General features: G+C 36.0%; 1 protein-coding gene across 6 annotated transcripts in view; it reads left to right on the plus strand.

Moving 5' to 3' along the window:
* Window positions 1-26,486, plus strand: part of FCHO2 (FCH and mu domain containing endocytic adaptor 2) — a 77,628-nt gene that overhangs the window by 7,344 nt on the left and 43,798 nt on the right. For 5 of the 6 annotated variants that reach the window (XM_015848831.3, XM_015848833.3, XM_015848832.3 and 2 more), the window contains exons 2-8: window positions 3,771-3,862; window positions 8,797-8,871; window positions 10,582-10,723; window positions 10,825-10,977; window positions 14,575-14,679; window positions 16,245-16,343; window positions 17,750-17,846. In XM_015848831.3, the coding sequence (XP_015704317.2) occupies window positions 3,771-3,862; window positions 8,797-8,871; window positions 10,582-10,723; window positions 10,825-10,977; window positions 14,575-14,679; window positions 16,245-16,343; window positions 17,750-17,846 (763 nt within the window). Of the gene's footprint in view, window positions 1-3,770; window positions 3,863-8,796; window positions 8,872-10,581; window positions 10,724-10,824; window positions 10,978-11,725; window positions 12,064-14,574; window positions 14,680-16,244; window positions 16,344-17,749; window positions 17,847-26,486 lie in introns of those variants that run through there. The other variant, XM_085528623.1, reaches the window with a different exon arrangement.

A 26,486-nucleotide genomic window follows, 5' to 3' on the forward strand; every position in this document is an offset into this window, starting at 1 on the left:
GATAGCTCTCTTATGGCAGCATAAAATGAGAAACCAACAGGAACACCAGCTTCAGAGCAGAGAGTTCTGTTAGCTTGGAGGTGAAAGGAGAAAACTACTAGTAAACGTCAGAGTAATTAAATGGGGTCTATATGGATAGAGGACCACTTCAATTTCACATTCTCCTATGCAGTTTTACCGTTGTCTTCTGTTGAGAAGCAATGCGGTCATTCTCAACAGGTTTTACTCCCAAAATGAAATTCAGGATAGTTTTCAAACTGTTCTGGAACTCTTGCACATGGTCTGATATATTACAGATGATAAAAGTCTCCTCTTTTTTTGACGTCCAGCTCATAGAGGAACCTGCCTCTGACTTGACAGGCAGTCTGTCATAGCAGTGGGTGAGTGGTCATTGCTTCTGAGCAGGAGACCCGATTCTTTCTGCTGTCTGTTGTATTTATTTGTTTTCAAGACAGTTCATGCTGGGCTTCTAGTGACCCTAGCTATTACTTTTGGCATCAGGAAGGAGCAGGTGGAAACATTTAATGAAGAAGAACTGTCTATAAATACAGTTTTATGCAACATCTGTGCGTGGTGGTGAGGAAAAGCAAGCAAAGCGGAAACACTGGTGATGGCATGTATATGTGAGTGTGTGTATGTAAGCGTGTAGAGCACACATACTTATATTTTTATTAACTTAGATACATTTGTTTCCTGTTAGCAGCAGTGTGCACCTCTGTTCTAAGCACAGAACTTTTGCTCTGATGCTCAGTGCGTGAATGTTTGGGCTCCTGTTATTAAAATGAGCCTCTAAATGAAGCGGGTGTGGGTAGGTCTTACAGCTTTCCTAAATAGGACAGTGTCTTCTGTCTTCACTGAGATAGCATTCTTTATTTCACATAGGTAAGAATGTGTCTGCAGATACAGTTAGAAGATATTATAATTAGAGAATTGTCCTCAGGTTAACTTTCGGAAGTCTTGATTATATCACTTGTAATTAATCCAGCAGTTTCAAAGTCTAGGTGTTTGTGCTTATAGGTGGAGCCTGATATTGTAAGACTTGCTGCACTTGGATTTGCAAGTGAAAATATCTCTTTGCTGTGTCTGACTTAAACCAAGTCTACGAGCCTGCTTTGGACTTGCTGCTTCTTTTAAACCATAGTAAATTTTTCATATACACTCTTAGCCTCTAATAACAATTTATAATGCATAAAGGATGTGACTTTTTTTTAATTAAAGAAACTATTGCTGTTTTCTGTTGTGCTGTCAACTATTCAGCATGAGAGTAGGAACAGAACTAGGACTGATTAGAAAACTTTATTTAAGTGGAAAAACTGGTTTTCTCGTATTCACAGTTTAAAATTTATTTACACTTAAGGAGCAAGTTCTTGATGGGAATTGGTTGTTCTGGATCATGCAATTCTGCAAAGGTTGCAGGGTTTTATTTCTGATAGATTGTCAGCACTTGGGAAAGCTGCAGCCAAAGGTAGGGTCATGGCTGTGCTACCCTTCCTGTGTTTCTAAACTGGCAGGAAATTTATGGAGCTGCGGTATAGGAGATATTAAAAACATCGTGAACAGCCATACTTAAATGTTAAGCAGCAGGCTATACAGCACACTTTGTTCAGTGGGTTGGCTCAGGTAGGAGGAAAGCATTAAAACCAAGGAAAGAGCACGCCATCAAGGACAAATTCATGCATGATGTCTTCTGGAAAATGTGCCTAATGCTTACTCATAAATATTTACCTCCACATTTAGCATCATAACTATTAAATTAGAGTTTTATTTTGTATTCTGATTGGAAATATTGGCAAGATCTTAACTATAGACTTTTTCTGGTATTATTAGGATGTGGTGGCATTTGTTGGGGTTTATGTTTTGTAAATGCTCCAACTTAATAAGGTACCTATTATTGTACCGGTAATCAGAATTACTCCGAGCTTCAAGATGCGAGAAACAGGTAATTAGATAAGAGTGAAACTCTTTACTTCTTGCGTGTGCAGATATCTGGCTTCCTCAAAGCTAATCTGCTAGTTTTTAGTTCTTAGTTGCATTTCACAAGCACAAAGTATTTAAAAACCTGTTTGTGTAGTATCTTATCATTAGTTACTCCAAACAGTTTAATAAATTGCTGTGATTAGACTCATACTTGAAATAGTTATTGCACATTTTCAAAAATGTGACATTTCCTACTAGTTGGTGTTCCTGTCATTTTATTTTTCTAACTTAAAAAGACACTCTGTACATTGCCCTTTTAAAGTTGGCTGTATTTTTGGAGCACTCTCTTCTGCTTGCATTTTTCAGAATCTTCTCTGTAATTGCGTTAGTACTAGGCTGATCTGCATTTTGATGAACATTTTTAGGTTGCAGCTTACTGAAGCTTTAGGAATAGTCATTTTATACGTGTTTATTCTTGCTGCTTCCTTGGCTTTTGCTTGTTTCCCCCAGTGCTTGGAGGAAGTAAGCAAAGAATTCCAACTAGTAATCTGAATGAAATTGCCTTTCATTTGTAAATCTGTGTTAATGTTTGCTGTCCCTTACGAGAACCTGCTGTGTTAATGATAAGACCAATGTCTGATCCGGTGCCATTAAGGCTGCTCGGACGTGGGCCTGCTGCTGCAAGGCTCCTCCGTCTGCCTGTGGCTGCTGCCACTTGCTCAGGCTTCCAGCTCTCCACTGCTGCCTTCTCACTCCCACCTCTTCTGCTGGACAGTGCTGCGGATCACATCTTCATCATAACCTACATCATCAACCTTTATTTTTATTTGCCAGCTTTATTTTTCAGCTGCATAACTTCCCTGATCAAGTGTGCCTTAAGGCCGTATGAACAAATTTTGTTTCTGAACAAAAAGTACAGAAAAGATTGGAGAGATTTATGACCAGATCATGGGTTCCTCTTGCTGGAAATGTAGAGCTGCTGTTGAGAAAAATCCAGGATTTTACTTCAGTCCCTCTTTCCTTTCTACTCTAAATATGCAAGCAGCATTCCCAAGGGCATACTACTGTGTTTTTAGCAGCAGTGATACAGATCTGAGGCATCTGGGAGGGAGGAGGGGAATGGATAGTTGACAGGAAAAGTCTTATAGTTGCTGTGCTATTTTACTGTGCCTTGCCTCGCCTTCCTTTTAGTTCCTATTGTTGCTTTCTCCTGCTCAGGGGAAGTTCACTGTAGTGCCAAAGGCGATAAGCTGGCTCAGTTTATTAGTTAGTGTTTAGGGCAGTGTCTCAGTTTTAACAGTGAGATATGTCTCATTGAGTGGAAAATAATTTAACTTTCTAAACTAAACTTAAGACAAAGAGGAGATACCCCTAAAGTTGAAGATATTTGTTATTTTTACTCATTTTTACAAAACAAACAAAAAGCTATGACGAATGAAGAATTAAATAGGTGGAATGTCCTGTGATCCCAATGTTTGAATTCTAGTTCTTGGGAAATAATAAATATATGGGAGAATGAAGAGTGTGCACAGCATTAAGTATGTGATAAGATGGAAGTCAAAAGAATACAAGACCTCTAGAAATTGGGAAATGGCTTTGAATATACCCAGAAATATGGGATAAAAGAGTTGTCATTAGAAAGGTGGTAGTGGTTGCTGATGTTAATTTAGTTCACTTTACATGTAAGGGATTGAAAAGAGCTAATAACCACTGATAAGAAGCTGAACTGTTAGAAATCATTTTTTTCATAAAACATGCTTCATTATTAAAATGCATAGGTTCTATACTTACATTCTGTGACTGCTTTAGCATTTTGTGATTCATGATTGTGCTTTCTTTTTATTAATCTTCAGGGGGAAAGGAACAATGGCTTTGATGTTCTCTATCATAACATGAAGCACGGACATTTGTCAACAAAAGAATTAGCAGACTTTATTAGAGAAAGGTAGGTATTCGTCCTTGAAGATTCTGGGTCTTTACTGTGAGGTTTGTGGCTTTCAATTCTGCTTGTCATTACATGTTGTTTTTTGTCTGTGGATGTTAGAACGGAAATCTTGCTATTGCCAGCATGATCCTAAAAAATTGTCCTTTCAGGATTAAGGTAGTAATAAAATTAAAATTAATTTTCTTCTTTTTTATTTTTATTTTTATTTTATTTCATTTTCTGATGTGGAGGTGTGATATGTTGGGATAAGAAAATATATGCAGAAAATAAGACATATTCTTCATTATGGGACAGAAGGGACAGGAGTGAAATCTGCCTGTGTGACAGCTTCCTAAACAGATGACCTAGTGCTGTTTCCAGTCCTATTTTATAAAGAAGGATAGCTACTGCTACTTAAGATACAAAAATTTCCATTCTGGATGAAATTAATCTGTCTGGTTCCGAGTGTTGTCTTATTCAGTTACTGACACCAGATGACACATGGAAAAATCTTGTAAGAGAACCTCTTTTAGTAAAGGTTTCTTGCAGTAAGAACTGTCCAGAATACAGCCTTTGTTTTCTGGAATTTGTCATCAAAGTTCCAGTTTCTGCCTGAAGTGACTGCAACAAAATGTCACCACTATGCATCTGGCAGGTACTTAGAGACACTGATATTTGCATAGTTTCACAGTGACATGTAGTGGAGAAAATGACAAAAATCCTTCTGCTAAGTAGAAACAAGTGAACTTCAGAGGCCCTTTGTGATGAACAAGTTCCTGTCCAAAGCTGTACACAAACCAAGGGATTTTGTGTTTTGAGAACTTCTTCATCCAGAAAATATGTGATAAAGCCAGGGTTGTGGTGCAGCTTTGCTTTAGAGAGATGTCAAACTCTGTTAATCATAGAATCCTCATAGAATGGTCTGGGTTGGAAGGTCAGCTAGTTCCAGCCCCCCTGCTATAGACAGGGACACCTCCCTGTAGACCAGGCTGCTCAAAGCCCCATTCAACCTGGCCTTGAATGCTTCCAGAGAGGGAGTACTCACAGCCTCACCGGGCAGCCTGTTCCAGTGTCTCACCAAACTCACAGTAAAATATTTCTTTTTGATATCTGGTCTATACCTACCCTTTTTCATTTTAAAGCCATTTTCCCTTGTTCTATTATGACATGCCCTTATGAAAAGTCCCTCCCTAGCTTTCCTGTGGGCCCCTTTCAGGTACTGGAAGGCTGATAGGAGGTCCCCCAGAGCTTTGTCTTCTCCAGGATGAAGAACCCTGATGCTCTCAGTATCTCCTTGTAGGGGAGGTGCTCCAGCCTTCTGATCATCTTTGTGACCCTCCTCTGGTCACACTCCAACAGCTCCATGTCCTTCTTGTGTTGGGGGCCCCACAACTGGACGCAGTACTCCAGGTTGGATCTCATGAGAGCATAATAGAGGGACAGAATCACCTCCCTCCCCACCTGCTGGTCACGCTTCTCTTGATGCAACCCAGGATACAACTAGGCAGCAGGACTTCTGGGCAGCAGGAGCACATAGCTGGCTTATGTTAAATCTTTCATCAACCAACACCCCCAAATACTTCTCCTTGGGTCTGCTCTCCATCCACTCTCCACCCAAATTGGATTTGTGCTTGGGAGTGCCCCAACCTGGGTGCTTGCACTTGATGTTGTTGAACTAAATGAGGTTGGTATGGGCCCACCTCTCAAGCCTGTATAGGTCCCTCTGGATGTCATCCCTTCTCTCTAGTGTGACAACTGCATGACTCAGCTTGGTGTCATCTGCAGACTTGCTGAGGGTACATTCAGTGTCACCTAAAAGATGTTAAATAGTACTGGTGCCAGTATTGGTCCCTGAGGAACACCACTCATCACCGGTCTTCACTTGGCCCTTGAACCATTGACCACAGCTCTCTGAGTCTGACTATCCAACCAATTCCTCATCCGGCAAGTGGTCTATTCTTTGAATCTGTTCAATTTAGCTACCAGGAAGTCATGCCAGACTCTGTCAAATGCTTTGTACAAGTCCAGGTAGGTGATGTCAGTTGCTCTTCCATTATTTGCTGATGCTTAGTATTAAATGTTTAGGGCTCATGAAACTGAAATTTCTGACATCTTCACTCTACGTACACTGAATGTTTTTCCTATGAATTTACTAAAAAAATATTTTTTCTTACAAAACTTCCCACCTTGCTTATATTCTGTGTCTTTTGTTTGTTGCAAAGTAATGAAGGGATTTTGCACAGAATTATCTATTCCCCCCCCTTCCTCTGCAGAATATAGAATGTTACTTCACCCTTTTCTTCTAAAAATATGAAGACAGATGAGCAAGAATCATTAGGTGCCTCCTACATGTAGTGTTTTTATGCCTTGCTTGTAGCTGTTTTTCTGGGCTTTTCCCTGTGAAAACTGAACTTAGATGTTTGTGCTCTGTCCCTTTGAACATATTAGCCAGTTTTATTCAAGTGTGGAAAGACAGGAGTATGACAACTGAAAATTCCTGGGTAATTCACAGACTGTGTATTACTGGTGATACTTACAAAACTTAAGTACTTAACTACTGTAAATATGTTTGAAATGTGTTCATTTCAAAGACTGTGTATGTTACTGCATCTGCTGTTAAAACCCTGTACATTCCTATGAACAAAATATTTGTACCCTGTCTGGGTCCCAGATCTGGTGAGACACACTGGGAGCTACTAAGACCTGTGTGGCCCTTGGGCCTCATCCATGTGTGCACTTTGTTTGTCATTACAAATGCAATTCTAGGCTTGCTAGGGTTAGATAATTTTTCTAGGCTGTGTTTAGTTTATCTTTACTAATTCATTTTTCAACACTGTTGTTTCATGGTTTCATTTTTCCTTTTGAGTATTTATTAATGGTAAAGTCATTAAAGATCTGAGGGTCAGCTGGATCTTTAGACAATTCTTTACTGCCTTCTGACCAATATTCTGAAAATGCAAATAGGAAAGACTTATGTAATTAGTAGCTACTGCTTTTGAGGAGGTTCAGAAGTATGTCTGACAGTGAACTGTGTGGCAGGCAATCAGCTCGCTGCTGCTAAATCTTAGATGGTACAGGGTATCTATGTTTCTGCTGAAAAATAAATAGATTTGTTCTATTCTTGTTAAAGTGCATAAACATTTTGCTTTTAAAGAAGTGATCATGTTGGCACACAGTTTTATGTAAAAATACAGGCTTTACATACAGGGAAGATTTGGTAGGTCAGTTATCAGTTGTGTTTGTGTGTCTTTAACATCTAAGATGTTTACATGTAAATGTGCTCAACTAAGAACTGAATAGGTATAGTGTTGGTTTTTTTTCAGAAGTCTTTCAGTCGTTTTTCTGCACCAGCTGTCTGTAAATCTAAAAGAAACTCTTTAATTGGAAGAAATTGGCAATTCACCTATTCCCATTGCAGTTCAAATGTTTTGCATATCCCAAGCAAAGACAGATCTTTAAGCAAGTGAAAACTAATTTAAACAGGCCTTCACAGAATGTTACAAGTACATCAGAGAGCTCTAGAAAGTCAGTGGGTACAACAACTGAAGATAAATGTGCCCAGTTAGTCAGCAGCATCTTTTGGTTGTTAGTGTTTGTTCTTTGTAGATAACACGTAGCAAGTTTCATAACTCCCAGCTTGTGAACGTTGTTTGCTGAAGTATTCTGTAAATTGTTCTAAAGAAAAAAAAAGGAAAAAAAAAAAAGCACTGAGCTATTGTTGATAATTTATCACAACACGTTGCTCATTGTGGCAATTAAAAAGCATTTGTGCCTCATTCGTGCCTGTGTCACTGCTTGTTACAGTGAGTGAAATTTACCAACTTTTTCAGATCCTCAAGAATACTTACATCTACTCAAGGAGGAAAAGTTTTGTTTCACATGATGGATAAATATGTAGTTATTTCTAAGTGAGACTTAAGCTGTACTTGAGTTGCATTTTGCAGCTTCAGGGTTGTTGCCTAACCATTCAGCTTGTCATGTTCAGTAGATGTAAATGTGTCCTTCAAAGTTTCAGGTGACTATTACTACTTTGTTTCATATTTTCATAATCATTGAATATGAATTTCAGTTGGAAAATTTAGACAGTGTGTATGTTAACTTTAGTTAATAGGATGGTGAGGAAAGCTGATGGGAGAAAGATTTCAAAAACATATAACTGCTGTTGTATATTGTGTGACTACACTGCATGGCAAGTACATCAGTAAAGGAGGAAATTAATGGTGACTCCTGGATTCTGAATCTCCAAAAGACAAGTAAAAATATGGTTACCAGTGCAGGAAAACTGTAATGAAACTTTTTGTAGGGAAGAGGTTGACCTGAGGAAATCAGGATATATTGAGAGATCCTTCTTCAAAAAGTAAGCATAAACAGTGGAACACAGTACATTTTGTTGCATATTGAATTACTGTTCAAACTCAAATGCCATTCTGCAAAGAGTCAAAAAGTACAAAAATAAATAAATAAATAAATAAAAGCCACCCCTAGTGCTGTAAAGACAAGACCCCATGTTATGATGATCAAATATAGTTGTTCAGTAAGTGTTCAGTTTATTTAATGGCTTTATTACAAATGTATTTGATCTTTTTGTTCTATAAACCTCTAGTGTTAGGCAGGTGATCATTATGTGACTTTGTTCTCACTGTTACCAAGGAATGTTAAAGACAGAAGGAAGCACAGGCAATGTAAGAAGGAAAATGTTATATTTTGCAATTCTCAGATCCTTCAGTTTTACTTGTTTCTGTTCACTTCAACATTCTGTCACAATGTTCTGAGATTTATTTTTGTTTATTTACATACTTAAGTGTTTTTGCATATAGTTTTTGAGGGGTTATTAAAATGGAGAAGTTTTCAGCTGAAGGAGAAAGTCCCATTCTTTGCATGCTTAGAATCCATGTTAGTCTGTCTTCATGTACTATCAGAATTTAAGTTATGCTTTTGATCATTTTCTTTGACAGGGCTACAATAGAGGAAGCATATTCAAGATCAATGACAAAACTTGCCAAATCAGCAAGCAATTACACACAACTAGGGTGAGTAAGCGTATATAAAAGAATATAAAAGACAAGTAATTAACCGTGTACATGGTAAGAAGCCAGTTTGATTCTGAATATTGTATTGATGGTGCTGAAGGCAGCATAACTTTGTCACCTTTAAAAATCATTGTTAGTCCTTCAACTAATGTGCAGCCATGCAAGATATTGTGCAGCCATGATAAGAACAAAACTGTTCTTTATTCACTGAGGAAAAAAATAAAAAGCAAAACATAACAACAGTCATAGACTGTTTGCTCCTCTGTGTTCAAGGTTTCATTGTTATGTTCTTTTCAGACATTGTAAAGAACTTGACTTAGTGTTATGTGCTTCCAACCTAATAATTTTGAGGAGATAAAATTTTATATTTGGGTTATGTTTTGTAAAAGAATAGAATGAGTAATGGATGAGAAGTTTTTTTGTTGTTGTGTTAGAAATACCAAGGCAATAGCTCAGACTTTCTAGATGAGAGGAAATTTCTTTTTATTTGTAGTAATCAGAGCTAAAGTATGGAGTTGTCAGTGGGCAGTTTGATCACTTGTTGCTGCTCTTTGAAGGTTCTCTGCCTGTATTTGAGTAGGAATATCAGTGTTTTAAAGACTATAAAATGGTACCAATTTTGCAGCAGGTTTAATCAGAAAACAGGTAGGAGTGCACCTTTAGGTCCGCTCAATAAATCAATTCAAGAAACATGAATTGGAGGAATGACCTGCCCTCCATTTTCCTTTAACATGCATTAATTCTCTCTTTTCTCTCTTGATCAGTAGATATCTTCTAGTGGCGGATGATCTTTACCAGTTCCTTTTTTCCTGTGGTTTGCAGCTATAGTAATTTACAACAATCAGAAATGTAGCTAGTCAAATAGTGTTATTTGTGCTATTACAGTATGCATATAAAAATATTTACACATGTGAAGGTTTTGAGCTGTTCTTGCATCATCTTTACGAATATCATTTATCATTCTGATGTGTTGATAACTGAGAAGTGCACCAACTTTTATATTTTACCTTTATTGACTGTAATGAGTAAAAACCAGAAAGTACTGAAGTTATTAAACAGTATGAAGGATGCTCCAAAAGTAATGCCTCCTATTTTATGCTGCTGCTCTGTGACATTGGGGTGAGTGTTAGTGGTACAGCAGTCGAGGTTGAACCTTCCCACATATTTCCATTACATTTTCTTGCTGTATGACAGATGGTGGTGCAGGGGTAACCCACTGATGTTCACCAACACTTCCTGGACATTTCTAGATACCAAATAGCAGATGTGAGTGCAGTGAGGTGCTGACTGGTGTGTTTTAGCAGTAGCAAGAGTGGGTCACTTGTGCTAGTGAAGATTTTTGCAAGCATGGCATTCAGGCTTTTGTTCATTACTGGTGAAAATGAGTAATTAACTGTGGTGACTGTGTTGAAAAAGAGAGTTCTGTAATTTGCCCTCTCAAAAGATGTTATTGTGCTCCTTGTATCTGCTGTAGTTTCCATGGAAATAAATAGGAGGTGTTACTTTCTGAGTGACCTGCTGTCCAGTTGAAAGACTCACAAACGATATTATTTATAGCAGTTGTTGATGTTTTTATTTGATTGTTTTAGTTTAGGAACACGGCTTAATTTCTGTAAGGATACTCATTATGCTTTAGCACTAGTAAGAAAAGTCTAGCTGATTTAAAGGAAAAAATCGCAATGAACATTAATTTTTTTTTCCTCAACCCAGGACGTTTGCACCAGTTTGGGATGTTTTCAAAATGTCAACAGAAAAACTTGCGAGCTGCCACTTGGATCTTGTGCGGAGATTACAAGAGCTAATAAAAGAAGTTCACAAGTATGGAGATGAACAAATTAAAGCATATAAGAAGGTTATTGATTTTTGGTTTTTTTCTTTCTTATGCCTGTCCAAAGACTTATTTACATTGAAATTCAAATTATATGTTTCTGACAACTGCATAATATTTGGCAGACTAAAGAAGAAGTTTCAGGAACATTGGAAGCAGTGCAAAACATTCAAAGTATCACTCAGGCGTTACAGAAGTCCAAGGAAAACTACAATGCAAAATGTCTTGAACAAGAGCGTTTGAAAAAGGAAGGAGCAACGCCGAGAGAAATTGATAAGGTAGTTCTGTGACATCTTACTTAAACTCATTGTGTTGTCAATTTAATATATTTATGTTATATTATCAAGTAATATGCTCTGAAAGGGTTAAAAATAGGTAAGCTGTGGTTATTCTACAATCTAAATACTTTGAATGCCTTTTTATGTTTTGTTTATACTTCCTTATCTGTTCTAACTTCAAGGCAGTTCTCGTTCTTTATTGTGTGATTACCTGCATCATATAATCATTTTTCTTAGTAGCCTTTACAGAAATTGTGTATAGTTGTTTCATCCTCAATTACATTCTTGGACGCATTTTCTTAGATAAATATGCCAGCACTCAATGACTGTACTTGTTTTTGAATTGAGGAGTAGGAACTTTTGTATTGTTCTTTCAACTGAGACAAAGTAGCTAATTATAGGAGTATTTGAAGTCTGTTCCATTGAATAGAAAAACACGCTAACATTACATTCAGAATTAATTTAAGTTACTTGGTCCAAACCCCCTAGGGATGAATATCCTGATGCTGTATTTAGCACTGTCCTTGTGTCATGGGAGAGTCTGATCCATTCGCAGAATCACTGAGTGGTTAAGATTCAAAGAGACCTCTGAAGTCATCTGATTCAACCCTCCTGTTCAAGCAGGGACACCTGGACCCAGTAGCCCAGGACCATGTCCGGATGGCTTTTGAAGATCTCCAAGGAGGGGGTTCCACAACCTCTCTGAGCAACCTGTGCTGGTAGTCTGTTACTCGCACAGTGTAGAAGTATTTTCTGTGTTGCAGTTTGTGCCTGTTGCTTCTTGCCCTGTGGCTGGGCACCACTGAAACAAGCCTTGCTCTGTCAGCTTTGCACCCTACCTTCATATATGCTGATGAGATCCCCCTGAGCTTTCTCTTGTGTAGGCTGAGGAGCCATGTCTCTCTCATCCTATCATAGAAAAACAGAATGGCTGAGGTTGGAAGGATCCCTTAGCTCCAGTAAATCTTGCACTGAAAAATCCGGCACTGAATGCAGCATTTCAGATACAGCCTTGCCAGTGCTAAGCAGAAGGTAAAGAGCACCTGCAGGGAACACTGAAACTTTTTGCTGTTTTAAGGAGACAAGGTAGTAGTAGGAGAAAGTAGTCATGTATCCCGCATCTCTGTGTCTTCCCTCTTTTTTTTAATCTTAATACCTCTGCCTTTTTCTGCTTCAGTGATGTGGTATGTATAAGAACCTGTTCTTAGTTGAGTGATCTTAGCACCTTTTTTCTGCTGTCTTGGTTGAGCAGATAATGTTGGCTCACTGATTATGAAAATTGTCTTGTTAACCATATTCTGTTTTTTTTATCTCTAATACAAACCTATTTTTTCTCCCTGTTTGTGTTTTGAATGACAATCCATATTGGACTCTAGATATGAATAAGCATTGTGTGAGACCACTGATGTTCTCTTGCTAGTCTATTGAAAATGCATGCTCTTGCAAATAAATTGAAATTTTTCAGTAGGAGAAACTGACTTGATGGAAAGCTTGCTCTCAAGATGTAACACTGCAATCCTTTGTCCAGTCAGAAACAACAAAAACTAATGTCTGTTTAGCTGCAGAAGAAGGAGGAAATATTGTAGGATGAAGGCAATGTTCTACTGCTTTATGTATCTTCCATGAGAACTTTTTTTTTTTCCCAAGCAATCAGTGCATGGTTGATACTCAGATAATGCTTCAAAAAAGGTTTCTGCTGGGAACCTGCAACTGTGACTATCAAATTGTTTCTGTCACATCGTTATTCCAATTTACTCTTGTAGTTTCAATAACATGATAAGGATTGCTTTCGTTTGTTTTTCTTTTGGCAGAGAATAGTTTTATTATGGTTAGCAGAACATGAAAGATGTTTTTATCAAAATGATGCAATAGTCACTTTATCACAAAGCAGGGAATCTGTGCCAGTATGCCAAGAGCTTATCACAAATCTTAACATTCAGGGAGATACTTTATTGAAGAATCTTAAGGAAGTATCAAAGCTTGCAATTTTTGCTGCAACTGGTAGTGGTAGCTTGTGTAATAACTTCCTGTTGTTCTCTGGCACGTTAACTTCTCTGTTTATAGTGACTTGACAAAAAATTCTTGACTGATCCTTATTCTTTCAGTTACTGTTAATCTTCTAAATAGAATTCTAGCAACTGTGGTACCTGAGAATGGACACATCCTGTTTTCAGAAAAGATTAGTAGCTAATCATTAAATGCTCACATGTTTCATCATTTTGTCTGCCTTGTTGAATAACTTTTTTCAGAGAATGCTCTTATGCACACAACACTCATGATTCTGTTCATAGACAAACATGATTACTGGAGGCAGAGAATATTTTGCTTGCCTCAAAATCCCATGCATACAGAGTTCAATTACACAGTAATTTATAGAAGAAACTTTTAAGTTTCCCTGGGTGAGCAAATGCTAATGGTATACTTAGGATTTTCATTTATTTTTCATTGGAAGTTGCAGAATGGAAGAATTTTCTTCTGAAGGGTATTTTGGTATTGATTCATTAGGAAATTATAGCTAGTGCTCTGCTCTGCAATTCACTTTAAGCTGTTTTTATTCTGGAAGCAATACAATTCATTTGAAAGAAGATTTCAGAACTAGAATAGTAAACATGTAGTACTTACTGGTGTCATTAACTGAAAGTGATTTATGAATTGTTAAAATCAGGGGAAATTTCAGTGCAAAAAAAAGGCATTCTGAAAGAAGAAGCCAGCAAAAAAGGTGATAAGAATAATCTTTGGCTTCTACCTTGGAAATAGCAATTACAAAGGTTCAAAAAAACTTAATCCCATATTGTACTATAAACTTTGAAAGAATCTTCTTTCACCAGAAAGAATCACTTTGTTGTTTTCCTATGTATGTAATACTGGGATTCTCCTATATTTTCTTTTGTCTTTTAAGAAAATAATGTACATAGAAAAAAATTTGGTTTACTGTCAACAAATGTTGGAAAAAAATCAGTACCTTATGAACTCAAGAAAGAAGTTCTACTGTAAACAAATCTGAGCTGCGTGAATCTGTCCTATCAGCATATTCTACATTAATTTATTGTTGAAATATCTCCTCTTAATCTGTTCTCATTATTTTTTCCACATCCCTTAGTTTTCTTCTTTCACTTCTAACAGAGAACCATACGTTTTAAATAAACAAAACTAAAAGCATTTGATTCTTTCAGAGTTGCGGTAGTAAATGTTTGCTCTGAATTTTATCCTGGCTTTCTTTCTGTTTTTTAAATAGTTAGTTAAAAAAAAAACAAAACAGTTGTGAATAAAAATAATTTCATTAATATATGCTTTGAAATACTGGATTAAAAATAAGTATATTAAAAGTTAGTCTTGGATGACAGGGAGAAAGGATTTAAGTTAGGTAGTTGTTCTGTTGCTTTTCTATACATGGCTTACAAGAAGTTTTAAACCAGAAATCTCTTAATAGCTTGAATCTGAGTTATTTTGTGGTAAAAATTTATTATGATACTTTAGTGTTTGCGTACATCTCAGTGTTTTCTTAGATCATCTTAGGCTTTCACTTAATCCAAGGTTTGTAACATCACTATTAAATTGTGTGTGTGTGATATTTGACATTTTTTTACTGATTTATAGGCAACAGTTAAAACGAAGAAAGCTACAGATACCTATAAACTGTATGTGGAGAAATATGCTGCAGTTAAATCTGATTTTGAACAGAAAATGACAGAAACTGCACAAGTAAGTGTTATATTAAATGGGGTGCTTTTGAAATAGGTTCATATATTCTGTTTTATCTCTCTGAAGATGTCTGAAACAAAAGCTTATGAGGAACTGTTTCAAAATAGAATGATCTCTGGAAATTGGTGTAAGCTTTACTGTCAAAAGTAATAGGTTTGAAAGACAGTGATGACATGTATTTTGATGGAAGTGTCCTTGAATGACATGCTGGAATATAAGCACTCCAGAGAGAATTTCTGAAGAAATATGTAGTGAGAAAAAAAAAAGAACTTCTGAAATTGTTCTAGATACACTGTGATCACACAGAAAATCCTTTGAATTACTGGTAAAACAGAATTCATTCATAGGAGTTGCAGTATTAGGACCCATCTTGTTTTTCTTATTATCATTCTGACAAAACATTTCAGTAACTGCTTGATAAGGTGTTTTCCCTTGGGGGCTTAGTTGAGGTGGTCAAAAACCTTTATATCATTCAAGCATCAAAGAAATATCTAGAATTTTAAGGAGTTTCACTATATTGCAGAGGATGTCAAGTTCTCTGTTTGCTCTTGCTTGTTAAAATTTCTTTTCCAAATCACTTTGTAGCAGATATTTTTTCACTATCCCAGATTTCAGAAAACATAACTTACCATTTCTGCTCTTAGTTATATTTATTTGGGTTGGGCTTGTTTTTGTTTGGTTTTTTTTTTTTCTTCAAAAAGCAAAATATAATTTTACTTTTGGTCTGAAATTCTTTGTTCTTCTCTTTAGTTAAAAAGTTCAGTTTTTAGGTGCAGATGAAATTATGAGGGAAGTTAAGTCATACTTGCATTACAAATATAAAAGTAGAAAGTGTTAGAATCTTTTTTAACTTCTTAGAAATGTAGATTTTACAGTAAGAAGATTTGTGTATCCTGACATCAAAAATTCTACTCTTCTAAATTATAAACCACTTTGCTGCTTTGAAAACTTAGTTAGAACTTGGTCTTTCTGATATCTGAGTTTCAGATTCAACGCTGCTATTAAAGAAAGGATACCAAATATACCAGAATTGTTTAATACAACTCCCCATCTAGAGAGAATTAAATTAGAAATGAGTCATTCTCTGCTGTTCCAGTCCAAAATCCATTCACTTAAACTGTACTGGGGAGTTCAGATAAAATTATTCTGGAAGCACCAGCATCTTGAATTGTTGAAAGTGCTAAAGGAGATCTGGAAATAGAATCTCTGGGATCAGATGAAAAAGCAGATGAAACTTTTTGGTAATGCAACAGAGAAAATATTTTTTTTAAAAACGACCTTCAATCCTATAGGTCAGAATTTTCAAAAGGCCAAGATAGTTGGAAATTTAAAAAGACAGTGGAAAAGCTTGGTAATGGTTCCAAAAGGATATAATAAGAAACACACTGGTTTACTATTCCGTGGGCTTTGCACCTTCCTTTGTTAGACACAATATAATAATTGTAATAATAATCTGAAAAAAATAGTTGATTTTTTTTCTGTTTAGATTGTTTAATTATTGCAGTTTAAGGCTTAACATTTCAAGAGAGACTTTGTTATCAATAATGACTTGTATTGGATTACAGAAGTTTCAAGACATTGAAGAAACACATCTACTTCATATGAAAGAAATCATAGAATCGTTGTCAAATACCATAAAGGATATTCATTTACAAATAGGAGAGGTAATTTTTATGTTATTATCTGTTTATTTGGATTAAACTATCTATTTTTTCTTAACTACTAAGTAGAACATTCCTTACGTGTTGTGGATTGCATCTTTGAAGCAGCAGCAACTTTTTAAACCAAAAGAAGATAAATAATAATGAAACAGGGGATTTAAAATTCTTTCAAGCAGTTTCAGTTCTTTTAGCCAAATATGTAAAACACTGGATGTGTACTGAGCTTGTTTTTCAGCTGTTTGAAGGAAATTTGAATGTCTGTCAAATAGTCATTGAGGTCTATTGAGATATGTGTATTTCCTTATTCAAGCATTTCTGAACTTTCTTACTGAGTGGATCACCTCTGATTCTGTTTATTGTACTGAGAATCTATTTTGTATCTAAATTCAGAATGAACCAAAAATTTTACGGCTTGCTGTTTCATTTATAAGTTTGAGATCACAAATTTTATAGTACTCTGTAAAAACTTCCTAGGATGAATAATCTATCATTGAGCTAACAGAACAGAGTGGATTTTGGCAATTTGAAGAATGTTTAGTGTATTTCTAAGTCTTGTTCACTAGATACTGAATCAGTGATGAATTCACATTTTCTTTACCTAGAACTTGAAACTGTATCAATCAAGAGCTCCAAAATGTTTTATGCACCTTGATTCTTATGTGCAGAAACCCCTTGGTTTTAAAAGAAACTTTGCAGTATGTTTTCTTTAGAAGCAAATTGGTTTAACTAATAATCCTAATTAAAGAAATCTACACTTTTATGCATCTCAGTGCAGGGTTTTTTTGGGGTGCTCTTCATTTGAGTCACTGTTTTTTTTCAGTATTCAGGTTTTCTGCTCATGAATGGTAGTCAGAAGGGTCATGCTATTTATTTCTAAGGCAAATATGTACTGCCTAGCTTGAAAAACTTATTAACAGCATGTGGTTGTTCCTTTGACAAACCAAAAACATTAAAACCGTAGTGCTTTTACTGAAGCAGGTGGGACGTGTGATAATACAGCAGTAGCTGTTCACACCCTCAACTGGTGCTGGTTTAAGGGACATCTTGTCTTCCTGACATTGTATGGAACACGTTGTTGACAAATTCTGAAAATGGTATGTAGAAAAGTAGCATAGATAGAAGAGGTAGGAGTAAATCCCATACCTGCCATCTAGCTATATTCTTTCATTCCGCACTGGAGTCTGTATTATACACAAATTTGCAACTCCTAAAACAATAGAGGGATTTCCTTGATATAATGCCAGTTAATTTCTGGAAGTTCTTTATTATATCTTATAGGGAAATATTATGACATTAACTCTAGTGTTAAAACTAAACACTACTTAAAGTAAAAAATTATAATAATTAAAGTAATGTAATTAAAACTCACATTGTATGTGGTGTTCTGTTGTTTTTGCTTTTTTTTTAAGGTGCATGAAGAATTTATAAATAACATGACAAATACTACAGTTGAGAGTTTAATACAGAAGTTTGCTGAGTCAAAAGGAACTGGCAAGGAAAGACCAGGTAAGAGATTAAATATAACAGAGGTGGAAATGTTGACTTCAGAACTGTAGGTTTCCACCCCTAACAACAAGTCAAACCCCATTTGTAAAGTGTTATCGCTGTAAGGCTCTTATATTTTGAGTTCTCAGAGTTCTCTTTGATGTTAAATGTTTCAGAAAAGTTAGATAACATATTATTACACATTTGTAGGGCTTATGTTCGTAAAGCATGGCAATTTGTAGCTCTGAGTCTCTCAGTGTAGATCATTGAGGAAGCTTTTAAACTGCACCATTCCTTCGTATGAGCTTCTTTGTGCAGTGTGCTGCTGCATAAATTCTATTTCCAAAATATAATCCAAATTTAATTATATATTCAGAACAGATGTGTCTGAAGCTGGTTATAAAACTTTGTAATGGTCTGGTTTTCTTGGTTAACTCATAAAATTATGTTTTTAATAGACTATAGTTTGGTGATTTGTTTTTTTATCTAGTATCAGATTGATCAGTACTTCTTGAAAATGTTACTTGTTGGATACGTTGTATCAGGCTTTTCTCAGCTGGCAGAAAAGGACAGTCTCTCCAGAGTGTGCATCTAACATTACAGGAAAAACACTGAGTTCCGTTTAGTATTCAGACATGAGTATATGGTCACTAGTTGTTTGAGCACAGGAACTCAGTTTTATTGTGTTGGGGGTCCTGCCTAATAGCATCTTCAGGTTTTTTTTCAGAGCAGAGATGTGCAGAGCAGTATATATCTTGAGCATTTGTACTGAATTGTTATGTATGGTGACCAGATATAACATTGTTTGATGTTCATTCTGTGATGCTGATACCCCAGTGGGCAGAAGTAAGAATGTGAGTGGAACAATCATCAAACATTTCCTGCGTGTCTTGTAATTTTTAGATAAAGAATAAGGGAAAAAAAAAAAAAAAAAAGTATCTAGTGTGGGAGGGAAAGCTTTTTCTTGGTTCAAAACATGCTTTTCCACAAGTTAGCGATTTCATGGAAGAAAGGTACCTGTGGTGCAAATGGTATTAGTGTTTCTGTGATGTTAACTTAGTAATTGCCCTGGAAAAGGAGTTGGCTTTTCAGAGAAGTCAAAGTATTCACTGTATAAAAATGATAAAGACTTGGAGTACAACACAGGTGTAGGAAAAAGTCTTAAGATTCTGTCCTGAGTATTAATAAAAGGAATAATTAAATAATCTTCAGTAGTATGTAGGCATTCTGTACCCCATATTAGTTTGAAGCCGATGTACTGAAGTAGTTGGTGGGACACATTCTGAGGTACTGAACAGTACAATAAAATACTATGCAGAACAAAATATTTTAGTTTATTATATTGTAATTATAATACCTTATAGCAGAGTTCACTTTCCTATTTCTACAAACACAAATATAAGTACGAATCTAAAAGGGAGTACTGTAGGCAGGCTGTTTTATTGTGTGAATTATAAACAATTTACCATCTTTTTTCTGATAATTACTTTCTTAAATTCTCATCTGCGTATATGTAATTTTTCACTGTGCAATGATGTCCATTATACAGGATTAAATGGGCTCCCTCTGGTGGCTGATTTCCGTTAGCTGAAATCTTAATATGCAGAGACTGGTTGAGTTTAATGCACTGGTTTTCTTGTCCAAACATAATTTCTCTCAAACAGTAAAATACTTTGTGAGTTTTTTAAACTTATTTATGGACTTCCTTAGAAGGGTTTTATTTTTTTTAACTGTTATCTAAGTAACTTGTCCAGTGAGTTTCATCACCTAATTCTTTCTTAATTGACTTCAAATTTATTTTAAAAAGAGCACACTATCTGAAGTTCTGTTTATTATTTGTTTTCTACTCTTATTCAGTGTTGAAATGTTGAGTTGCACATTTTTAAATTTAAATTATAAAAAAGTCCCTTAAATCTTTGATGAAGAGAAGTAGAGATGTCGGGACCTTCCATAAGCAGTCAGTCTTGTGTTTTGATATATTCTCTGAACCATTTTCTGAAGCTCGTTTGTTTCTACTATTAGGCCTAATAGGAGATTTGAACTTGAGCTCAGTTGGAGGATACTTTTGTCTTGCAGTGTTTATCAAAACCGTTTCTGGCCACTTCAGATAAATCTATTTTCCATCTGACATAAACTGCTGGATTGTGTTTTTGGGAAAATTTGTTTATGACATGTCAGAAAATGTCTGTTTTTCTTCCTCCCATGTAGATGTTAAACTGATACTGGACTTTATGTAAATTCCATATTTGTGGAATGTATTTATTCCACAAATTATATATTTATATTATGCCAGATTTGTGATATATAATTGATTTTATTTGCTTAATGTGCTAATCTTCTATTAAAAAAATTGGTTTGTTCCAGAATCAGAAGCTTCTAGGAAATATGAGCTCATTCTTCCAAGATTTTTCTTGTCTGAAATTGTCAGGATCATACATACTGTGTGTAAATATGCAGCCTTAATAGCTGTAGCTAGTCATGAATGGTTTTCCATTTTTATATCGCTCTCTTCTCATTTGTACAAAACTGGCTGTATATGTCTGTGCTTGTATTAGTTTTTGCCCACTACATATTTTACCCAGAAACTCGCTTTGAAAGCCAAAAGAGAAGACAGCTGCACTGCATTGTCCAAACAAAAGCTAAACTTAGCTTTCTTTCATTAGTTTGTTCTGATCTTATTGTTAGCGGTTGCTGGTATTTTATTAAGTTATTGTTCTTATTTTTGCAATTTTCTTAAAACTGAATAAAGAGGGAAACAAGAATTGTATTGTAATACAGAGAACAATGGAAAGCCAAAATCCTTGCTGGCTGCATAACCATCCAATAAAACAATTGTCCACAGATGGCAATTACTATGTATGCTGTGCTGTTATTTAGTGTGAGAGAGGTGCTGGATCATCTCTTCGCTATAATAAAGAAATATTAATTGGTCTTCGGCTGGTTTGAGCCATCTTACAGAGTCAGAATTAGCTTGAATGTGATTTGCTTTCCAACTCTGTGTCCTTACCCATGTTAGCAGAGAGTGAAAATCTGACAAAGAGGAATCAGCCACTTACACACTGTATTCTGACTCTTCCAACACAAACATCTAGAATTTATTCTGTGAAAAAAAAACAAAGAAGTCTACAAAAATACTGCTCATCTGTAAAAATACTTCTCCTTTCACTTCCTATTCATCCAATAAACTAGAACTGTCCAGAGGGGTTTGATATCTGCATTTGCTGAAATACTGTAAAATTGGCACTTGCAATCCGTCCACTCTTTCTGGAGAAGCAATTGAGTGTATTTCCTGTCCACAATTGCTGTGGATCAGCCATCACTGGCTTTTGCATGTTTTCCTTGTCTCACTTGTCCTTTTAGATACTGGGAATAACAGTGTAAGATCTTTTAATTAAATGATGCTTCTGTAGATGAAAAGATTCAGAAAGGTCTGATCTATTGTTTTTGCTCCTTTTTCTTTCTTCAGCAGTGCCAGAAATTTGGGCAGTAATTACAAGGAATAGTAATCCTAGTATATTAATGTTTGGTCTGTGTCTTTTTGGAACTAGTGAAACCTATTTTGCTTAATTTACCAGTGTGGGGGGGAAAAAAGAAATGGTCTTAAGGTTCCTGGTTACTCCAGTCATCAGGAGGTTTAAATAGCAAATGTAAGCATTAATTCAGGATGTATACATTTTTAAAAATTATCTTGAAATTTGTCTTTCAGGGAAGGCTTTCAGTTTGTTTGGAGCAACATTTAATAGCTATTGTGGCAAAATTATCGATACCACTAAAGGTGGAGAATATCAGAAAAATGTATGTTTGTCAGTGTGCTGGTGATCCTTGCCTGATCTGGGAGCTCTGATTCTGAAGCGTTAGCCAAGTTTGTACCTTAAAGTCTTAAAAAATAATTATTTATTTAGGTATGCTGCTCCTGCTGAAAGCAGTGTGGGAATTTCAGAGACTACAAAACTGTTGACAAACCATTATGTTTACTGCTTGGATTGTAATCAAAGCAGTTTAATCTGGATTCCTTACAAGCTCATTATTGCTGCCAGCATTGCCTGTTACCAGAATTGTAAAGCATCAAAGCTTCAATTTAGTAAACATTTAAACAAATTTTACCTAGGCTTTAAATCATCTGATTCAGTTAACTCTACTGGGTTGTAGATCATTTGATGTTTTGTGTTGCTGTCTATTGGCTGTGGTGGGGATTAGTGCAAAGCTAAAGTGGGAGTTTTATGACATGCTATTAGGCATTCAGCAATTGCTTACTTAGTCATTTTAAACCTAGGTGTCTGTGAAGCACTACTTACTTTTTCCACAGTGAATGCAACAGCATCAAAGTGAGTTGCACTGCAGCTGCAAAGCTGGAGCAAAGTAACGAGCATAGTATATGAATGGACAGTTGTACTAACTTCATATTAACGTTAAGTTAGTATTTTGTATTTAAACTACACAATACATCTAGCGAAGAAATGGACAAGATACAAAGAGTAGAGCAAACAAAATGACATCAGGAACAATTGTGTTACTTCTACAAAAAATCTGAAACAATTTAGTTCCCAGAGATGGAGAAGCAAAAGAAATGCTGCAGTATATTGAAGCTTTCTTTGATTAAAGCTGCAAGCTTTTTGCGTCCTTCTATAACAAACTCTGCTTTGAGGGAAGGACTTGAAACACTGCTGGGTGTGGCATTAGTGTTTCCCGTAGGTTTGCTTGATAACATAATGGCTTATAGGTTTTATAACAACACTTTTCTCAGAAGCTAAACAAGGGCAAAGTACATGGAAATGAAACAGAACATGACAAAACTAATTTTTGAACAGCTCTGCATGACATCTTTGAGCTTCTTTTCCACAAGGAGTTACAACAAAGCAAGTATTTCTTTTATGCTCTTACCATTTATTTTCCTTATATTTTTCTGTAAATATTGTTAATATCTTAATGCTGGCAACAGTTTTGAATAGGTGTATAAGTAGCCAGAAGTGTCTTGGTTTTTCAAAGCCTGTATCCACACATAATTCTGCACAGAAGGCTAGCAGAAGAATGACTTTAGTTTTCAGCAATGACAGTGTCCAGGAGATTCAGGAAAATATTCTTTGTAAAGGAGGTGGTCCTTCGCTTTATTTCAGAAGTTAATGGAAGAAATAAAGCGTGGATGTCTCAGGATTTCTCTAAGAAGAGTGAAGAGACTGTTCTTTGTTTTTTGTTTGTTTGTTTGTTTTTTTCCTCACAAATACAGATTTTTTTAAGCTATTGAGCATTGTTTCCAAGGAAGAGGTGCAAGCTCGGTGTGTCTTTGTCCCTGTCCTTGGGGTGTCTTTTAATTGTCTGCTAAAAACTGGGTCCTTTCTTTGACAAAAAGTCTACCAGCTGCTGTGGACTTCAGGGAACCTCATCTGCCAGCATAGGTTTTTAATTATCATATATACCTAATTTATATATATACCTAATTTAATTACCATATATACCTGAAAACTTGTTTTAATTGAAAGATAACGAGTTATTTTCTTTAAATAGTCTGTCTGGAGTGTCACGAGAGTCACAACAACAGGTTGTGAAATTTGTTGTGAAATTCTCTCGGTGTCTGTGGAAGATTCAGCACTGCACTGAATTTGTCAACCAACTGGAAGTCTAACATCATTTGACAGGCTGGGCTACAAATGTGGTGCTCTGAGGAAGTTAGTTAAGGTTTTTGCTCTGGGGTGATTGTGTTTTAAGTAGAATCAAGAACAATTCGTATCAAAACCAGAAAAGTTATTGCTGTTGTAGCATCTTCAGTGGGTGTGCAGTGTTGTTATAACTTGTGCATCTGCATTCGAAAGTTGGGTGATATTTCCAGCTGTGTGAAAAATTGTACCCATTCTATTTAAGAAAGAGGAGTTGATCCTGTTGGGTGAATATCCACTTATGAAATTCTCAGGGAAGTAAGGAACTGGATATGATAATCCCCAAAAAACATCTGCAAAACAAACATAGATCAGCTGCAGTCAATAGAAAAAGCAGTAGAAAAGCATAAAGGAGCGTACTTCATTCATTGATGTGTCAAAAAGAACCCAGTAATGACAGTAAGATGTTACCTAAAAATAATGTTTAAAAATGCTTTTGCCACTGCATCTGGGATCATTCGGTTGTTAGAGTTCTTTGGACTTCTTTACAGTTCTGTGATTTCTTCCACAGATCTACCTAATGTACTGAAGTGAAATGCAAATATGTTCAGCAGCATGTGGGACAGAAGAAAATGAAAAGTACCTCTGAAAGTGCTATAAAAGTTGGAAAAGCTTGGATACTGTATGATGAATAAGTGTCAAGTTTACTTCAGTTTTCCTACTACAAACAAAAACAGCTGCTGACAGAGGCAGATATTATATTGGGGCTGTGGGAACAAAGCAGTATTCCTTGCAGTAACCAAAGTAGGAAAAATGTACTAATAAGAGCACATAAGAGTCCTCAGAAAATGAAGTAATGTGCAGGATAGCTACTGCTACAATAATTAAAAAATTAAATAGGACTATTGAAGGGCTTTTCAACGTCTGAGAATAGAAATAGCATTGTGAGACGTTTTGTGCTAATACAGTAATACTGGTCATATAAATAGTATAATATTATATGGAATTAATGCTGAGGGATTTGAGGGATTTTGTTTGTTTGCTTGTTTGAGACATTTCTCCTCTAAGTATAAGAGGTTCTCTGGACACCAGTGTCAACTAAGTAGCCTTTTAAAGCATTAAATTTTCATAGCAAGCAAAACTGGAAGAAGTTTACCCTTTTTGTTTGTTGTTTTGTTTTGTTTTTGTTTGTTTCTGTTTTTGTTTGTTTGTTTCTTTGTTTTCTAGAAGATAAAGTAGCAAGAAAGAAGGGGGGGAAAAAAAAAGTAAAAAAATCCACACACACACACAAAAATTCCAACCAAAACTGCAAACAGGTCTGGTGTTAAATCTTCTGTGGTTTCACAGCTTTGAGTTCTGGACTTCAGCAAGAAGCCTTGAGCTTTGTGGTTTATGCAGTGTGCAACAGTTAGAAATAAGTGATTCTTTAAATATGGAAGATGCAATTTAAAGTTCTTAATGTCTTGTGTTGCAGAACCTGAGTTCATTATTGTGTAAGAAAAACAGTATTTGTATGTATCAGTTTTTTTTATCACTGCATACTTGCACGTTCTGCCTGCAACCTGAAGGCACAGAGCGGCGTGTTGCAGGTATTTCACGTTATACACTGTACACACAGTCCTGCATTTCATTTTCACAAGATGTTTCCACATTTCCCAATTTGACAGAAATGTACAGATTGCAAAGATTTGATAAAAATGAAGGTACAGGTAAAGAAAGAACACTGTCCTGCCATTTAATTGAGTGACAATGTTGGTTACGCTCTGGGCATCAGCAGAGCTAAGTGTATGTTTGTTGGTCTGTTGGCTGTGCGTATCTCATATGCAGCTGTTTTCCAAGCCAAGAAGAAACTAAAGAAAGAAACGTGTGCAGATGCATAGTGAAGCATGAGTGAAGAAGGTGAGAAGGAGAGTTTGAGTGCTGACAAGAAAGGGATTTGAGAGCAATGCTAACTAACCTCCTGGCTGAGGTTAGTTTTTCTGCTAATTTAATGAGTTTCATAAAGCCACTGAAATTTCCTGTGCTTGTTGTTTTTGTGTTCAGGTATTGCAGGATAGTTGGATCTCAAACTTTGAACTGCTTTGGATGTGTTCTCTCGGTTGAAAATTCTTGTGTTGTCTGAGCAGTAGGAATGATTTTCTTTATAACTGAAGGTGTTTGCCATTTTAATGTAGCGGGGAAAAATCTACTCACTTTTTGCTGCTGGCAAAGATCCTAATCGATAGCAATTGTTTTAAAACTATGAAGGTAACGATTCTTTTCTTGTTTATTGTTTCTGTACAAGCCACAGGGAGATCTTGCCCCTTGAGAGTAACATGCTTAATGTGTTTGTGGAGTTGTATTCACAGTACCTGAAGAGCCTGAGATGAATGCTCTTTCCTTTGAACCAATGAACTGGGTGCAGGGCTGAAAGCCTTGCAGCAGAATCAGGGTAAGAATAGACTGCTTGCTCAGTGAATGCAGGCAAAGTTTGCTTTCCTTGTATGTTAACCCCTTCATTGAAAAAGACGTTGTTTGGAAGTGATACCCATTTTGCTACTTATTATGAGCATAATTATTTGTGCTGCCACTGGGCTATCTTTCTTAGAAAGAAATACTAAAATTCTACCATAGTTATGGGGTGGATTTTTTTGTTTTTGTTTTTTTGGGGGGATTTTTTGCAAAGTAATACAAAACTAGGGTTCAGTGAAGTGTTAAGAACTCTAGAAAGCTAAGCTGATACATAAGCCTTAGGACATTAAAAAAAAAAAAAACAAAAAAAAACCTAGTAAAACATTTGGTGATTGAAGTGAAAACTTAAATTATGTACAGGATTAGATTTAAGGATATGTCTAAACCTCCATTATTTCAATATTTTCTCTCAGTCTGGCCTGCTTTCAGGCCATTTTTTCTATTTTAAGTAATTTCTCCTCATTTGCAAGGTATAGCTGAGCAAATCCATGAACTAACATTTGCTTGAGTCTTTCTAGTATGATAATTACTAGGGCTGCTCTGAAAGTAATGCCTCCTATTTTAAGGTGTTGACCCATCACGTCAGAAGTTGGTGGTATGGCAGCAGAGGTTGCACCTT

The sequence above is a fragment of the Coturnix japonica genome, chromosome Z (genome assembly GCF_054131305.1).
Source record: "Coturnix japonica strain WE chromosome Z, WE-NBRP24, whole genome shotgun sequence".
Classification (NCBI taxonomy): Eukaryota; Metazoa; Chordata; class Aves; order Galliformes; family Phasianidae; genus Coturnix; species Coturnix japonica.